Genomic DNA, 16,727 nt, shown 5'->3' with positions numbered 1-16,727 from the left:
AAATACAAATTTTGGTTGCGTAAATCACACGTTACGTCTGCGAAAAATGTTTTGTTAGGTAATTTAAATCAGAAATGTTGATGAAAACAAATAATCTGTTTCTGTTCCTTTTAGTTTTGTTCAAGTCCGCCATGAAAAGCCCATGTAGAAAAAAAAAGAAGTGGATTTCCCATAGGTGCTCTGTTTGTTTGTCTGTAAAGTTTCCCTCGAAATGAGAAATAATTGTCTTTCATGCGAAGTTGAGTAAACTTCAACCAATTACGTATTTTAGTCAGCCAATCTTCTGAAAATTTATTGCTTCTATCACTGGAATTATCGGAAAGAGCATTGTGACATTAAAAATGCACCATTTTGTTAATACTCCTTAAGGGAAAATTTACAACAAAACCTCGTTCAAAAAATTACTACTTCCCTCTCATTTTCTATACCAATGATGGCTTGTTTAACATTTGGTAGAAAAGAAACAAAAATTTAAGGCCCTTTTTAAAAAAAAAAATTGCTGTTGTGAAAAAAAAAAACAAAATTTCCAGTTTATTTTTTTACCTAAGTTGTTTTTTTGCTATTTGTATTACGTAATGTGGTATAGTATTAACAAAAATAGACGTAAATTACTGCTTTAGGTATTTCATTTTGTCATATTTTTGCTGAGTAACATGAACACTCTTGAAACGATATTCAAAACCAACTTTTTAACTTGTTCTACGGTGGAAATAAAATGATTTGAAGATGTTAAGAAAAAAGTATTTTAATATAGCCTGTTAATTGCAAATTGAACTTTGAATACTTTTTCTTTATCCCGTTCTGAACACTTAACTCTTTCCTAATAATTTGAAGAGCCTTAGAAGGACCGTTCCATTAGATAGAATTTTGCATTTTGTTTCAATAATATTTATTTAGGAAATTAATTGAAACTACATATTTTCTTGAAATAAATTGTTGATAGCTGTCGTCACTGGTTCTATTTTCGCTTAGGTGCTCACGGAAATAAATCTGGTATTTATCGAGACAAAGTGAGCCTCTTATCATAGGGCAATGAGAACAATGTTAAACCACTTCAATTTTCTTGGCAGCGCTAAGAAGTGTCGTTTGTATTTGACTGCTTAACCCTCTAGTGCACAAGTTAGTTTTCAGAGGGACTTCGAAAAAATCACTATGAATTTTTATAGACATTTTCTAAGTATTGATTGAAACTATTTAGAAGTGTAACTGAAGACCGTCTAAAGGCGTCACTGGGCATTGAAGGGTTAACATATCTATGCTTCAGGTTTTCTATTCCTTCTGTATGCATGTCCTGCTAACCTAACGTTAAATTTCTCCATATCTGAATTAATTCAACTGACAAAAGTCTGAATAAGAGCGAGGTATTATGTAGTCTTAGTTTGAACATGAGTGATGGTTCTCCAAATTCGAAAAAACAACAGAGGAGGTGCAAAGTTTCGTGGCAACAATCCAGTAGAGCGAAGAGTTCGTTGTGAAGTTCGGAAGTTTAATAGAGACAGCGATCTTGGCGAGTAGATTTCGTTGTTAATTATCTTGGTGATAAATACAGCTTGATGAACTTTTCTTCATCGTTCCAGTGTCTCCAGGCCAAGTAGACGACAGCGAACACGGGGCAAGCGCAAATCTTTTGCACACGTTCGATGAGTAAATTCCACACTAACTGATGAGGGCACCAAATTAAAGCAGAATTCTCAATTAGAGACAGTACCAACGAGCAATGAAGTGTGTTTAGGCAGTGAGAATCAGGTTTTGTTTTGCTCATCTTCATCTTAAAGAGAAAACAGTTTTCTATAATCCTATAATATTAAATTCGAAAACGGTTAGGATGTGGTTTCAATGTGAACCTAAATGTTTTGATATTTGGCCAACTTCTCTTCTAGTAAAGGAGAAGTTAACGAAAACTAATCCCTCTTAAACTGAGAGAGCAAACAAATGTTTACCCCTAACACGCGATGATCAAGAATGAAAAGGAACTCTGCGACTGAAATAGTCTACGCCTAAATGTGGTTTATAACTTACTCTGTGTGAGAGAAAGTCTAGTTCTCCAAGGGGTTTGGCAGATAGAGAAAGAAATTAGAGCAAAAATCAAGAGACCGGAAGAAGCCTGGTGAGGATAATTGAAATCTCGAGCAATTTTCGTGATGAATTCAAGTTGACGTGAAGCTTTCGAGATAACAACCGAGCGATGCTGATTGAGGGTGAGCTTAGTATCAAGTGGGACACCAAGGTCTTTGACTTGGTCTACACTCTTGAGAGCATGCCCATCGATTCGGTAACTAAAAGCTATTGGGGTCATAAACACTAAGGACAAACCTATTTCGTCGATACCAATCAACAAATGTATCCAGATTGGAATACTAAAAATAATTTTAGATTATCAGCATACACTATTTTGCGGCCGGCTCTAAGTAGCAAGACGATTTCGTTGAAAAATAAAACGAACAACAAAGGTCCTAAATTGCTACCCTGAGGAACACCGGAAACGACGATGAGCTGGGACAAAGAACTGAAATCAATCTGCACATAAAGGGTTCTATCAAACAAGGACAAAGCCAACTTTTAATTGAGTTGGGTTAGGTGTTGGGCCATAACGCAAATGATGCTCTATCGTATTTTTGATGTTTTAGGCGGCTCTAAAGCACTACACTTATAAAATATCAACTTATAAAGTAACGTCATGATGATTCCTACTTATACTATTAATGCTTTTCATATCGTTGAAGCAGTTCAACCAGCAATCAGTATCAGTTTTAATTCGAATATTACCTAGAATAATAAAATATTAGTATTTCAATTGCTCTTAGCTAATGGTCAATTAAAGACGTCTTTAATTCATGCTACCAGAAGAATTTAATGCCTGTTGATTACCTAAATGTTTATAGTCGTATTCCATGCAATAGGGTACAGATATAAAATCATCCGACGTCATGCTCAAATCTTTAGTATAATTTTGCAAAATAAATAAAAATGGAGTAAATTTAATTAAATTTATCTGACTGGCATTGAATAACAGCATTTCGCCACATTTCGCACGTGTAAAAAAGGTCCTAGGTAGAAGTACGAGAGTAAATTCACTTGTGTATGTTTGTTTTATTTTTGAGCTTGTAAAATACAAATGCTTGATAGTTTTAACTCACAAATATTTCCGTTAACAAACAGTCGAAACATAGCCTGTCGCCCTAAAACTACCCATTTGTAACTGGAAGGTAATTCAACCCCCCGTACAACCCAACACAACTTTCAAACGTCAAACGTTAGCAGTATGTTGTTTACTATTTCCCATTTTCTTGATGTCCAAAACATACACGTACGGAATCGTTTACCATCAGTAGCAACAAATCGAACAACTTTTCAAACCCCAGCTTAATAGAGCTGTTCTGAACTTTTTCACATCGCCATAAAAAACACACGTAACAAAGCAACCGACGACGCGCTGACGGGCAGCGGGAAATAGTATGGAGCAAACAATAATTGCGAACCACCCGCTTGCTGTGACAGAAAATCGATACATGCTTCGGCAGCGCATCGGGTGCTTCTTAACAGCACACGCTTGTCTGCTAATTGGGATCCGATTCTTCCGGCACACGCATTCTTCTTCTCGCAGACTGGCGTTGTTTTGTAATTCTATCGAAATTTTCCGGTTTGTTTTTTCTTTTGGTTTTGATAAAGGGGGAGTAGTGTGGGTCAGCTGATAGCTTTACGTTTCGCCCTGAACGCAGACAGGCAACATAAAACGAGGGATTTCAGGGCCCATTAAAAACAGTCATACACGAGGACGGGTTTTGTTTGCAGTACATTTGCCTGTCTGCTGCTGCTGCTGGTTCCGAAGTTATGTAAGCAATTTCCGCAGGTTGATGATGCGGGACTTGAATATAGTTATTGTTACGATGTTTGGCGAGAAAGTTTTGTGTCCCCGTTGTTTTTTTTTTTGTTTTACTTCTCAATTGTATACGGGCTCCAGCAGCAGTCGAGGTGTTGAATTTCATCTCATCAAAAGTTTATCGATTTTGCATGGCTGACTAGACTAGAGTGCCACTTTACACAACCAGTGAACAGTGAGAATCAGCACACGGGTTACTGTCTCTTTTTAGGTCAAGGTTAATTAAGATTTATTGGTAGACTTCACATTTGCATTGCTACCCCAGTAAAAATATCTGATTCCAAAGAGATAATTACCTTGCTTGCTATCTTATCAATGATTAGTCATTGTCGTGCCTGGATTCTCAAAAAATATTCGATGCTGCTTGCAAACACAACACTGTTCAGAGGATTTCAGCACACCATCAGCTGGCTGTCGATGCAGAGCTGCACATTCTCGCCACACGATACTACAAGTTGTGATGCTTCTTAGTACATCCAGTAACAGTTTGACCGAGCACTTGGATTTTCCAATTTTTCACAACAAACACTGGAACTGCAACCGATTATAAAACCACGAACATTTTCCACACTTTCCGTCAAAACTTCATTCAGGAGATGTTTCGTCTCCGCTGGTCACCCCTTGCTAGTAGTGGTACCACACTCTCTGGGTGGCCGTAGTATGTAGTACAATACGCTAACAAGCAGCCGCCAGGTGGGTGGGGGTGCTGCTTACCAAAATTGTCGCCTACTTTCCAGAAAAGGCATTACCCTCACTGCGAATTAGCACGAAAGCCATAAAACCCAAACTAAGCCGGAGAAAAACAAAGAGCCTCATCCTATTAGTGGAAACTGTTACACACCAAGCAGAATGATTCGATAATTTACACACTCCCGACAGCCACGGAAAATCTTGAATCTTCTTGCAAATAAAAGCGAAATTGTGCACAGTTCGCGTAACACACGGCGTGTCTCTCTCTGTCACTCTCTCTTCTCCGGAGGAAAACGCGTTATTTTCCTGTCTCCTTGCGCTTTTTTGTGTGTCTTTCTTCTCCCGCGGTGAACTCGTGTACCATTAACTTCAGTCGTTTGCACACGAACATCACCAAGCCAGGGGGTTAAAAACTTACGCACACACGGACAAATCAACACAGTTGTTCATTGTGTAACAGAGCGTTAACTCACGGTGTCGCGAAGTTTGAAGACACACGGTTTAGGGAGACGGTAGCGGGGAGTGCTTTTCCAAGATGGCGTCCCCGGAAGCGAACGGTTTTTGACAGCAGCGACGACGGTGTTTTCGTAATGCTCATGCGCATCCTTGGTAGGGTACGAAGACGAACAAGGACGAGGTTGAGTGTGTTCGTGTGGTAAATGCCATGCCAGGCAGCCGAAAGGGAGTAGAACTCGCAGGCGTCTGAGTTACTTTCGGAATGGGTGCAAGGGAATGGTGTAGTGTAAGGAATCGATTTTTTGCTGGCTCGAATGGGGTGACAAAAGGGATGATTTTCATGTTGTTGCGGTGTAGCCGGGCAGGGTTGAGACGGTTTTGCCGTAGCTCAGGGGTGGGAAAAGTGACTTCTGTAAGGAAGGGTTATCATTTTCAGGTGCTAATTTAGAAATCTTATAGTACTGACATCCTTTTAATTTCTACACATAAAAAATACGACTGTTCTGGTTTGTCCTTTCAACCGAGTGTAGTTTTTTTTTCATATGAGTGACTTCAGTTATAGAATATTTATTTTAATAATAAGAGGAGGTTTTCCTATTCCGTAGCTCAGCTATTAATAGATCTACTCTTTCAACTGTTCGATTAATACATAATTTTTGCAAAGTCAATGATATAACTATTTCACGGTTTTTCGCAAATTTATGACACATATAAATCATAACAGATCTGACACATGGTTGCTCCATCCAGAAAATTGATCAAATAAATTCAGTAAACTAACTGTAAACACAAGACACAAGTGAAAATTATATTTCAAAAACATTTTCTACATTTGGAAGTACATTATTCTTGATTTAGAATTTTTTTTAAGCGTGATAAAAACAAAAAAAATAGCGTGAGAAAATTGAACGTGAATTTGGCGAGTAGTGATAAAAAGGAATGTTGATTAAATCGAAAAAGCACTGTACTAGTTAATTTAAAGTTAAATGAAAAGGATTTGATCAATACATCCAGGTTTTAGGTTTAATTTTGTGTTTCAGAACCATTTGTAACAGATTTCGACTACAAACAATTTAGATTGATTTTAAATCATGCTTTAGTTGTGGACATGATTCCAGTAATCATATTAATTTGCAGCAAGTAAATCTAAAAACGGACAAAGTTTGTCTGGGATTTCAGGTCAAGTTAAGATTTTTTGAGTTTTAATCCATATCAAAAACACCAATTCTCACTCTTTAAAGCGCCTTATGAGAAATGTGTGATCAACATTTTCTCTCTTGTCAAGCTGTGGGAGTTATTTTCGGCGATTACAAGTCAAATTTCATTTTCTAATTTCTTTCTGAATATTAGGCTAACCTCATGTGTTTTTGTTTTGATATTTTATTTAGGTTAACATTTTTATTCAGCATGTTTTTGGCTTTCCTCCTTTAAAATTTGACCGTAAACCAGAATGCCACATTCCAGCTTTATAACTTTTTGTTGAAGGAATTGTATGCTAAATTCATTCTACGTCAAATACTTTGTGTTGTGTAAAACTGTCTGATTTTATGTCAAATAAGCGCAGCAAATTGGATGTTTCTCGTTCCATTCAAGGAAAATGGCAGATGAAGCGCATCGAGGGTCAAAAAAAGTTTACAGAAATACTACTCAAAATGAAATCACGTGCTCTGATTGGTCGATTTGAAGACGGTAATTTCGGTGTTAACATGAAGGTCTACGTAAATAAAGGCTAAAAATCTTTGAAGACGCTGAATTAAGGGAATTGTTCGAAGAGAACTCATGCCAAACGCAGGAACAGCTTGCTTCGGTATGAGAAGTTACTTGCCAAACCATTTCCAAGCGGTTATTTCGGAAATGATTCAAAAACAAGGAACTTGTGTTTCTTATGATTTGAAGCCTACTGACGTTGAGCGACGTATTTTCGTCTGTGAACAACTGAACTTCCTCGTCGCTTTATGACGGTTCGGTACAGCACCCCAAAGAAAAGAACATCTTGGGGACTGCCTGGTTAGGCTTCTACGTCGTCAGCTTGGCTACATGCTGCGATAGTTATGCTGTGTATGCACTAGATCGGTTGTTATCAGTTATTAAAACTAAGCACTGGGGAAAATGACCACAATATGAACAAATACACAAAAAGTGATTCTACTGCATGACAACGCTCGGCCTCATACTTAAAATTTACATAAAAACGCTCAAATGGAGCGTTCTACCTCTTCCGCCATATTTCCTAGATATTGCGCTGTCCAATTATTATTTGTTTCATTCGATGGCACATGATCTAGCACAGTGGTTCTCAACCTTTTTGGTTCCGCTGCCCCTTTTGCTAAACACAAAAAGCTCCGCAGCCCCTTTGCGAAGCACAGAGCATCGCGACCCTCCAAAAGGATTTCAGATACAAGTTTTGCAATATGTTTCACGTCTTAATAGGCAGAAAAGTTGAAAATCCTGTTGCGAACTAATTTCATTTTTGTCATATGACTTACATTTTAAGTTTAGTAAAGCGGGCAATGTATGTGGTTTGCGAGAATGCGAAAATGAACGGGAATAGAAGGTGTGACCTTAGGCTTAGAAAAAAATTCCCTCGTCACACCTTCTATTCACGTTCATTTTCACATTCTCGCAAACTACATACATTGCCCACTTTACTAAACTTAAGTTGAAAATCCGTTTTCACAGAGATACCCAGAACAAAAAACTTTATTTGACTATCTAATTTACCAAAAGTTTCACGACAAACTTAGATGAGCCTCGCATCTCTCTTGCCGGCCGCGGACCCCCGGTTGGGAACCACTGGTCCAGCTGGTCTACAGTTCTATGAAGACATAGAAAAATGGCTTGATATGTGGACAGTAGGGTAGCAGCAAAAAGGGTCCTGTCAAATTTCAAAAACCGACCATGCACGTTTTGTTCATTGGCGCAAAAAATGGCGCAAAAATATGCAAAATTTCAGCTCAATTAGACATGATTCAGGCGCTTCAGAGTACTCAAAGTTATGATTTTTGGGACCATCGGAAATCTACCAAGTTTTTATGTCAAATGATTTAGAAATCCATGAATGCGTCGCGTTTTTGGTGTTTTTTCGAAAAAAAAGCCTGAGAATCGTCTTTCTGGGACGTTTTTAGGGTAACCGAGAGCCAACTATGGATAATTTGATACTTGACTTTCAAAATAACTCACAAATTTCTCTAAGCTACATGTAGAATATTCTAACGTTTATTAGAGGCTTCAGGTAGGTTTTTGAAATTCGATGATGAAATTTTTTCCACACAGCCATTGTCACCCTAGTGGACAGCCTTAAAAGGCAAACACTGCTATCGTATCGGTATCCGAGCTCTGTCAGAAAAATGGGATACAGTCGTAGCAACCTACAACTCGCAGACTCACCATCTTTTTTTTTTTTTTTTTTTAAGGGGGGATTTGTTAGTAGCTTAAGTATTTATGATAAATATTAGTAAATAATGAGTATGTGTGTCCAATCACAAATGGTGACTTCTCAACACTGTTAGAAACTTGTAATTTTAATTGTTAGGATTTGTTTGCTTTCGCAATTAGGACTTATCATTCGTAGGGATTTAAACCTACTTGTCAGAAAGGGGAAGTAAACTTACAACTAACTTAATTGCTAACTTATTGGCTATAAAGAGAGCTTATCGTAGCAATTGAGGATTGCAACGATTTTTGTCGAAAATTGTTAATAATTTTATTTGACATAGCTTCTAATGGTTCAACACCAGTAAGTCTATGTAATTCGAGTGTACCAAACCAAGGAGGACGCTTCAAAATCATTTTCAGAATTTTATTCTGAATCCTTTGGAGAGTTTTCTTCCTTGTTGAACAGCAACTTGACCAGATCGGTACAGCATAAAGCATTGCTGGTCTAAAAATTTGTTTGTAAATCAAAAGTTTGTTCTTTAAACAAAGTTTAGAATTCCTGTTAATGAGAGGATATAAACATCTCGTATATTTGATGCACTTGGCTTGTATACTCTCAATGTGCTCTTTGAAAATAAGTTTTTTATCATAAATTAGTCCCAAGTACTTAACCTTGTCGGACCAACTTAAAATAACCCCATTCATCTTGACAACGTGATTATTGTTTGGCTTGAGGAAAGAAGCCCTAGGCTTATGCGGAAAAATCATCATTTGAGTTTTAGAAACATTGGGAGAGATTTTCCACTTTTGCAAGTAGGAAGAAAAAATATCTAAACTTTTCTGCAATCGACTGCATATGACACGAAGACTTTTTCCTTTTACGGAAATGCTTGTGTCATCGCAGAACAATGACTTTGTGCATCCTGGAGGCAAATCAGGAAGATCTGAAGTGAATATGTTGTACAGGACTGGACCCAAGACTGAACCTTGAGGCACACCTGCTCTGACAGGAAATCTATCAGATTTTGAATTCTGATAGACAACCTGCAGAGTTCGATCAGTAAGATAATTTTTTAAAATTTTGATTAGGAAAATTGGAAAATTAAAAGTTTGCAATTTCGCAATCAAACCTTTATGCCAAACACTGTCGAATGCTTTTTCTATGTCTAAAAGAGCAGCTCCAGTGGAATAACCTTCAGATTTGTTAGCTCGTATCATATTAGTAACTCTGAGCAATTGATGAGTTGTGGAATGCCCATGGCGAAATCCAAACTGTTCATTTGCAAAAATTGAATTTTCGTTGATGTGTGACATCATTCTGTTAAGAATAACTCTCTCAAACAGTTTACTTATTGAAGAAAGCAAACTGATTGGTCGATAACTTGAAACTTCAGCTGGGTTCTTATCCGGTTTTAAAATGGGAGTAATTTTTGCATTTTTCCATAATTTGGGAAAATATGCAATTTTGAAGCAGCAATTGAAAATTTTCACTAAAAAATCCATTGTGCTCTCAGGGAGATGTTTGATTAGTATATTAAAGATTCCATCGTCACCAGGTGCTTTCATATTTTTGAAATTTTTAATAATTGATTTAATCTCATTCAAGTAAGTTTCAATTATTTCTGCCGGTAAAAAATTCTGGGAAGAAATTAAATCAAATTGACGTGTGACTTCATTTTCAATTGGACTCACAAAATTCAAATTTGAGTTATGAACACTCTCAAACTGCTGAGCAAGTCTTTGAGCCTTTTGTTCATTGGATACAAGAAAACGTTCACCATCTTTTAAAACTGGAATAGGCTTTGAAGGTTTCTTAAGAATCTTCGACAGCTTCCAAAATGGTTTTGAATATGGTTTCAATTTTTCAACTTTAGTCTCAAAATTTTGATTTCTCAGAAGAGTAAATCTATGTTTAATCTCTTTCTGTAAATCTTTATAAATAGTTTTAAAAACAGGGTCACGAGAACGTTGATATTGACGTCTGCGGACATTTTTCAAACGAATTAGAAGTTGAAGATTTTCGTCAATTATTGGTGAATCAAATTTCACTTGAGCCTTTGGAACAGAATAATTCCTGGCATCAACAATTGCACATTTTAATGCTTCCAAAGCGGAATCAATATTCACTTCGTTTTGCAAATCAAGCTCATTATTGAAATTTCTCTCAATATAATTTTTGTATCTTTCCCAATTAGCTTTGTTATAATTAAAAACAGAGCTCATAGGGTTTAAAACTGATTCATGTGATAAAGAAAAAGTTATTGGAAGATGGTCAGAATCAAAGTCAGCATGTGTGATCAAATCACTACATACATGACTTTGATCTGTTAGCACCAAATCAATTGTTGAAGGGTTTCTTACAGAAGAAAAGCATGTAGGACTATTCGGAGACAAAATAGAATAGTATCCTGAAGAACAATCATTGAATAAAATTTTGCCATTGGAATTACTTTGAGAATTATTCCATGAACGATGTTTAGCGTTAAAATCGCCGATTATGAAAAATTTCGAACGATTTCTGGTGAGTTTTTGTAAATCACCTTTAAAATAATTTTTGAGCTCGCGTGTGCATTGAAATGGTAAATATGCTGCGGCAATAAATAAAATCCCAAGTTCAGTTTGAACTTCAATTCCCAAAGTTTCAATAACTTTCGTCTCAAGATGGGGAAGAGCACGATGTTTGATTCGGCGATGAATAACAATTGCAACTCCACCGCCGGAACCCTGAATCCTATCATATCTATGAACCACGTAATTGGGATCATATTTTAATTTTATGTTAGGTTTCAAAAATGTTTCAGTAATAATTGCAATATGCACATTATTTACTGTTAAAAAGTTAAAAAGCTCATTCTCATTGGCCTTCAATGAGCGAGCATTCCAATTTAATATTTTAATTGTTTTATTTAAAATCATTGCTAAATTTTAAATTAGAAACAATTTTAATAGTAAAATTTGTGCCTATTTGAATGGCTTCAAACATTGATTTTGCCTGCAACATGGCGTTCATAAGATCGAACATTGCCTGTTGCAAAAAAGAAAGTTTACCTGCCGTAATAGGCCCCAGGCAGTTGACATTAGAAAAAATATTTTCGGCAGCAATATTAGCTGGAGTGATAGGTGTACAATTATTTTCTAGCGTGTTTTGCTTACCCATATTAACGGTCATTTTCGAACTACCAACACTAGGCGGTATAATGTTCGAACTACCTGTAACCTGTGCATAAGTTAAACGGGTATGCAAAGGAGTAGGTAAACTATGCGTCACTGGTACGCTTGGAGAATTTTGTTTTGAAGTTGGTTTTAATTGAGAAATTGAATTTTGTTTACCTTGCCTTGCCTTAACAATTGCTAAACGGACTGGGCATTGATAAAAATTTGACATATGGTTGCCGTTACAATTCGCACAGCGAAAATTTTTACTCTCTTTCACAGGACATGTGTCCTTTTTGTGAGAAGAGTCTCCACAATTAAGACATTTTTGGTCCATGTTACAGAATTTGGAACCATGGCCATAACGTTGGCAAGTACGGCATTGGGTGATATGCTTTTCACCTCCGCCATACTTCCTATAGCAGACTCACCATCTGTTTGTGGATTTCAAGGCGGCGTACGATTCAGTCAAGGGAAATGAGCTGTGGCAGATAATGATAGAAAACGTTTTTAAGTGGAAAGAAATGGCTCCTTGGCTTTGCGGATGGCATCGATATAATCGAGATGAATCGTAGAGTTTTAGAAGAAACCTTCAGGCTCTTTTTCTGGTGCTTAGGTGGAGTTGGAGCTAATCTTGAAAATGGTTACGGAATTCATGTTTTAGTGCCCCCGTGACATGTGGAAACGACATGAGCCGTGAAGTCAAACGACGAGTTGCAACTGTAAATAGGACTTCCTTTGGACGGCGTATTCAGCTGAAGTCCCGTAGTCTACTGACTCGCAGAAAACTGGCACTTTATAGAACACTGATCCTCCCGGTCGTTTTTGACGGTTATGAATTACGGAAGCTTAAGGAAACTGATCGACGAATGCTCTGTATTTTGAGCGTAAAGTTGTTTTGTTTAATACTTGCTCTAAGTGTATGAATATGCTGATATAGTTAATGTTATAAAATGCGGCAGGTTGCAGTGGGCTGGGCTGGAAATGCCCGAAGTAGGAACCGCCGAAACTATTCCCAGCAGATAACCAGCGAGAGGCCGTAGACTCCGGGGTAGGCCCCGCATCTGGTGGTTATGCGTTGAGTACCTCTAATATGTAAAAAACATGTATATCAAGTTTGGTGAATATCGGTACAGGTGTTCCGGAGATATGCTAGAAGATGTTTATACAGTAGAGTGTTTCCAAAAAATCGATGTTGCAAAAGTCAGGATGCTCCGCCCTAAATTGAAAGATAATGTTATTTATAGCATTTTTGTAGAACATTTCGACTTTCTAAAAAATCGTTTTCAGGTAGCCCAAACGTGTTTTATGAAAAAAATATTTTTTCAAGCTACAAAACCACCCTTTTGCACTTTTTTCAAATCTGTTCGATTTTTATCATATATTTTTTTTATTCTTGTTGGGTTGTTTTTGCATGATTTGGTTCGGCATGATTTGGTTCAGCATCGCATTCCATTATTTGACTCACAGAGCCCATTGAACGGCACAAAAAAATGAATTTTTCTCATAATTTTTTGATTAAAACCCTTCAAAACACATATAAAAAAATTTGAGATCAAGAACTCAAATTTTTACTGCTAAGCGGGATTCAAGACGAAAATTTACATAAAAAAAGATCCTTGATATCTTATCGGTGGGCTGAGATATTGGCGTTTATACATGTGATGGAAAAATATGCATTTCTAGAGCAACATTTGAAAAGGTCCCATCTGCTTTGATCGATTTTTTGATCGATCACCTTCATTCAATCACCACAACTTAGTGAACACCTTTTATGACACTTTATTTGCACAAGTTGATAGCGGAGGGATCATTCCAGCCTTTTGAACAAAAACCACGCTTGGGAGAGTTACTAAAGCTGAGTCATTATCAAAATAAAAAGACGCTCCGGAAAAACGATAAAAGAAGATAGGACCTTTTGAAATGTTTATCTAGATTTTGTCAAAAATGCCAATAAAGCTCAATATCTCCATTGCACAGTGTTTTAATTTGCCGTTTATGCGTATAATTTCCTTAATAGTGATTCAAATGTTGATTATAGCCATAAGGTATGTTCGGAGAAGTTTCAGGACATCCAAAAATGCATCTTTGAATGTAGAAAGATGGTTGGTCAATCCACCAATGAGTGAGATAAAAAATTTACTTTTTAATCAGAATAAGATTGACGGTGTCAAGTTTTAGGTTATCTTAAAACAAGAAACTTTACTGAAGACATCATGTTTCTATCTCTTACATATTACGTGCAACATTGAGTTTTTTATTAGAAAGCACTAAAAATCACAATTTTCGTTCTAACTTTTTTCGCAGATTTTTCCGAATTTTTAAACCTTCTACAAAGTTATCAACCATCTCAAAACGCATTTGTTTTCTGAACATTGTTATTTTTTATCTCTCAAAATAAAACAATTATTAAACATATTTGTTAAAATGCATAGTTTTCCATAATAATAAATGTCAATATCTCAGCTTCCCGAAAAGATATCAAGTATCTTTTTTCATGTAAATTTTCGTCGTAAGTCCCGATTTGCAATGAAAATTTCAGTTTTTGATAAATTTTTTTTTGTGTATTGAAGGGTTTTATCTAAAAAATATTAGAAAAATTAATTTTTCTGTGATGTTCAATGGGCTCTGGGAGTCATCAAACTAAATGCAATGCTGAACTGAACCACGCAAAATATTCATAATTAAAAAACAACCCCACAAAAATAAAAAATTATATGAAAAAATGAAGGAATCGAACGGAATTGAAAAAAGTGCAAAAGAGTGGGTGTGTAGCTTGAAAAGTCATTTTTTCAAAAATCACGTTTGGGCAACCTGAAAACAGTTTTTTAGAAAGTCGAAATGTTCTACAAAAATGCTATAAATAGCTTTTTCTTTCAATTTAGGGCGGAGCACCTTGACTTTCTCAACATTGATTTATTTGGTTCTAAGACAAAAAAAATGTTTCCAAGTGCTTCTAAATATTTTTTTTAGTAAAACTTAAACCTTCCTTTTTAGTTAAACCTAGAACCTTTTTTCTCGAATAAAGGCATTTTTTACGATTTTTCATCTTTATGTTTCGATATCATAGAGTGTGTGTCTAGTTTCTATGAAAAAATATGAGAAATAGATCGGCGACAGCCACTTTTACGATTTTTATCCGCCTGGAATCCTATAGTGCATTAGGAGTACACTGAAGAATGGCATTTAAAAATTTCTATATATAGGGTGTTTTCCAACATTTGACTATGAAACAAAAGAAACACTTTTGGATTGAAACTAAAAATCACTTTTTGGTGAAACGAAGTTTACCGGGTCAGCTAGCGTAGTATAAAATTAGTGGCATTTAGATTACTCAAAACTTAAAAATAGTCTTCCCCACTTGAGAGCTTTCGCACCTAAGACGTGAGTTAAAAGAAAAGATTTAATGATGACAGTGGAAAGTTTTACATGAAAATAAACATCGAAACAGAAAGAGTCGAAGATCCGAGATAAACTACAAAGTGAACGATGATTTTTTCGTTGCTTTTTTAATATAATTAAATAGTGGAGGACATATATTTCGAGTGCTATTCAATTGATGTAACAAATTCTAAAACCCACGTTTCCGCTGATAAGAAATGCCTAAACTCCTAAATTAAAAGAAATTCTTCAACATAACTTATTCATAAATGATTTCATATCCCGTCAACTAGATTTACAACCAAATACAACGGCTCAGTATTGTCTGTGGAAATGGAAAATTTTATTAGCTCTGAACAGTATTTTTTTCGCAATTAGGCGCTAAATTTTAATTAGTGAAACTAAGAAGTTCGTTTCTTAAGGTATTATCAAATAGTGTAAGACAGATTTATATTATTCGGAAACACGCTGTTTTGACGTTTGATTCACAAATTAATAATATTGTTCCCTCTAATGCAAACAAAAATTGGACAACACTTTGAAAACCCAATTTGTTTACCAGAGAAAGAACTATTGCAAACATAATCCCACATGAAGGTTGGATATTTGCACATTTTTCTGGCAAGAGTTATGTAAAAAGCCATTCCCAGAAATCGCCTGACGAAAATAACAATCACAGCCAACGACATAGCCTCACTTCCATTTCCCAGCCTGTTTCAGTCAGACTCAATGTCGTCAATTATTTCTAATCATGAATAATGACGTGAACGAGCGATCCCCCAGCCAGTCCGCCAACCAGAGGAGGGAAAAAAAACAAAAACCACCAAAGAAAAAACACACACAAATCTTCCTGCAGCCTTTCTTTGTTCCGTACGACCCGAATTTCTCCCTACGAGAAGGGTGAAAATCAAAGTTTCCAACTGTACATAAATATTTGATTGATTACAGTCAACCGCTGTTGCTAAACGATGGCCTCCGAACGAGGGGTCCGATCAATCGGAAAAAAACTCTAGTTTCCCGTAAAAAAGAATCCCGCTTATCGGTCACCGGTCCCGCCGTACCTGACTATCTGAATAATGTGATATTTCTTTGTTGGCTATGGGAGTTGCTAGCATTCACAATCACTCCACTTGAGCACCCTCCTCCTCTTGCATCTCAGTTGAGGCGAATGGAAATTCGCTTCCCTTCGTCCCTATTTACTCTTGAAATGGTCTTGATCCGTTACCAGGGTTTCGCTGTTCACATCAGCGCGAATAAAAGCAGAAACGAAGGTACTCGTCAATCTATCGTTTCTGCTGTGATGTTTGATGATGATGATGATGATACTTGATTTCCCCGTCCCCCGGATTCGCGCGAACAAACCGAACGGATGCAGCCAAGCGCGATAGTATTTCTTTTCGAACAAGCAAAGCAACAAACATCCGCACGCTAATGCCTTACCTTATCCTCCGCTTCCTCGGCCCGTTCCTCGGCTTCGATGACCCTCTGCTCGAGCTCGGAGAGCTAGATGAAAAGGAGAAAGAGAGGGAAGAATCGGAAAGTACGTTTTAGATTGATTGAAATTGCTTTGTGCCTTATCTGTGTGAGGGCGAGAGTTCAGGCGCAGATCCTGTCCGGTGTCCGCCGGTGTGATGCGTTGGAATGAGTGTTAGGAGTGGGATGAGGAATGTAGTAATATTTTTAGGGGTGAAAAACATCGTACATGATAATTTGAGTGCGAGTGGTGTGTGTCTTAGCTAAGAGAGGCGACTGTGGGGTGTGTCTAAACTGAATTGAGTTGTTCCGAATATAT

The 16,727-nt window shown here is 36.8% G+C and overlaps 1 protein-coding gene across 20 annotated transcripts in view; it reads right to left on the bottom strand.

Annotated features, from left to right (window-relative positions):
• Positions 1–16,727, bottom strand: part of LOC129730546 (uncharacterized protein CG43867) — a 461,594-nt gene that overhangs the window by 96,529 nt on the left and 348,338 nt on the right. For all 20 annotated transcript variants that reach the window (XM_055689944.1, XM_055689945.1, XM_055689946.1 and 17 more), the window contains one exon: positions 16,376–16,438. In XM_055689944.1, the coding sequence (XP_055545919.1) occupies positions 16,376–16,438 (63 nt within the window). The remainder of the gene's footprint in view (positions 1–16,375; positions 16,439–16,727) is intronic.

This window comes from Wyeomyia smithii, chromosome 3 (genome assembly GCF_029784165.1).
Source record: "Wyeomyia smithii strain HCP4-BCI-WySm-NY-G18 chromosome 3, ASM2978416v1, whole genome shotgun sequence".
Lineage (NCBI taxonomy): Eukaryota > Metazoa > Arthropoda > Insecta > Diptera > Culicidae > Wyeomyia > Wyeomyia smithii.
This window is presented reverse-complemented; position numbering and strand designations above follow the sequence as displayed.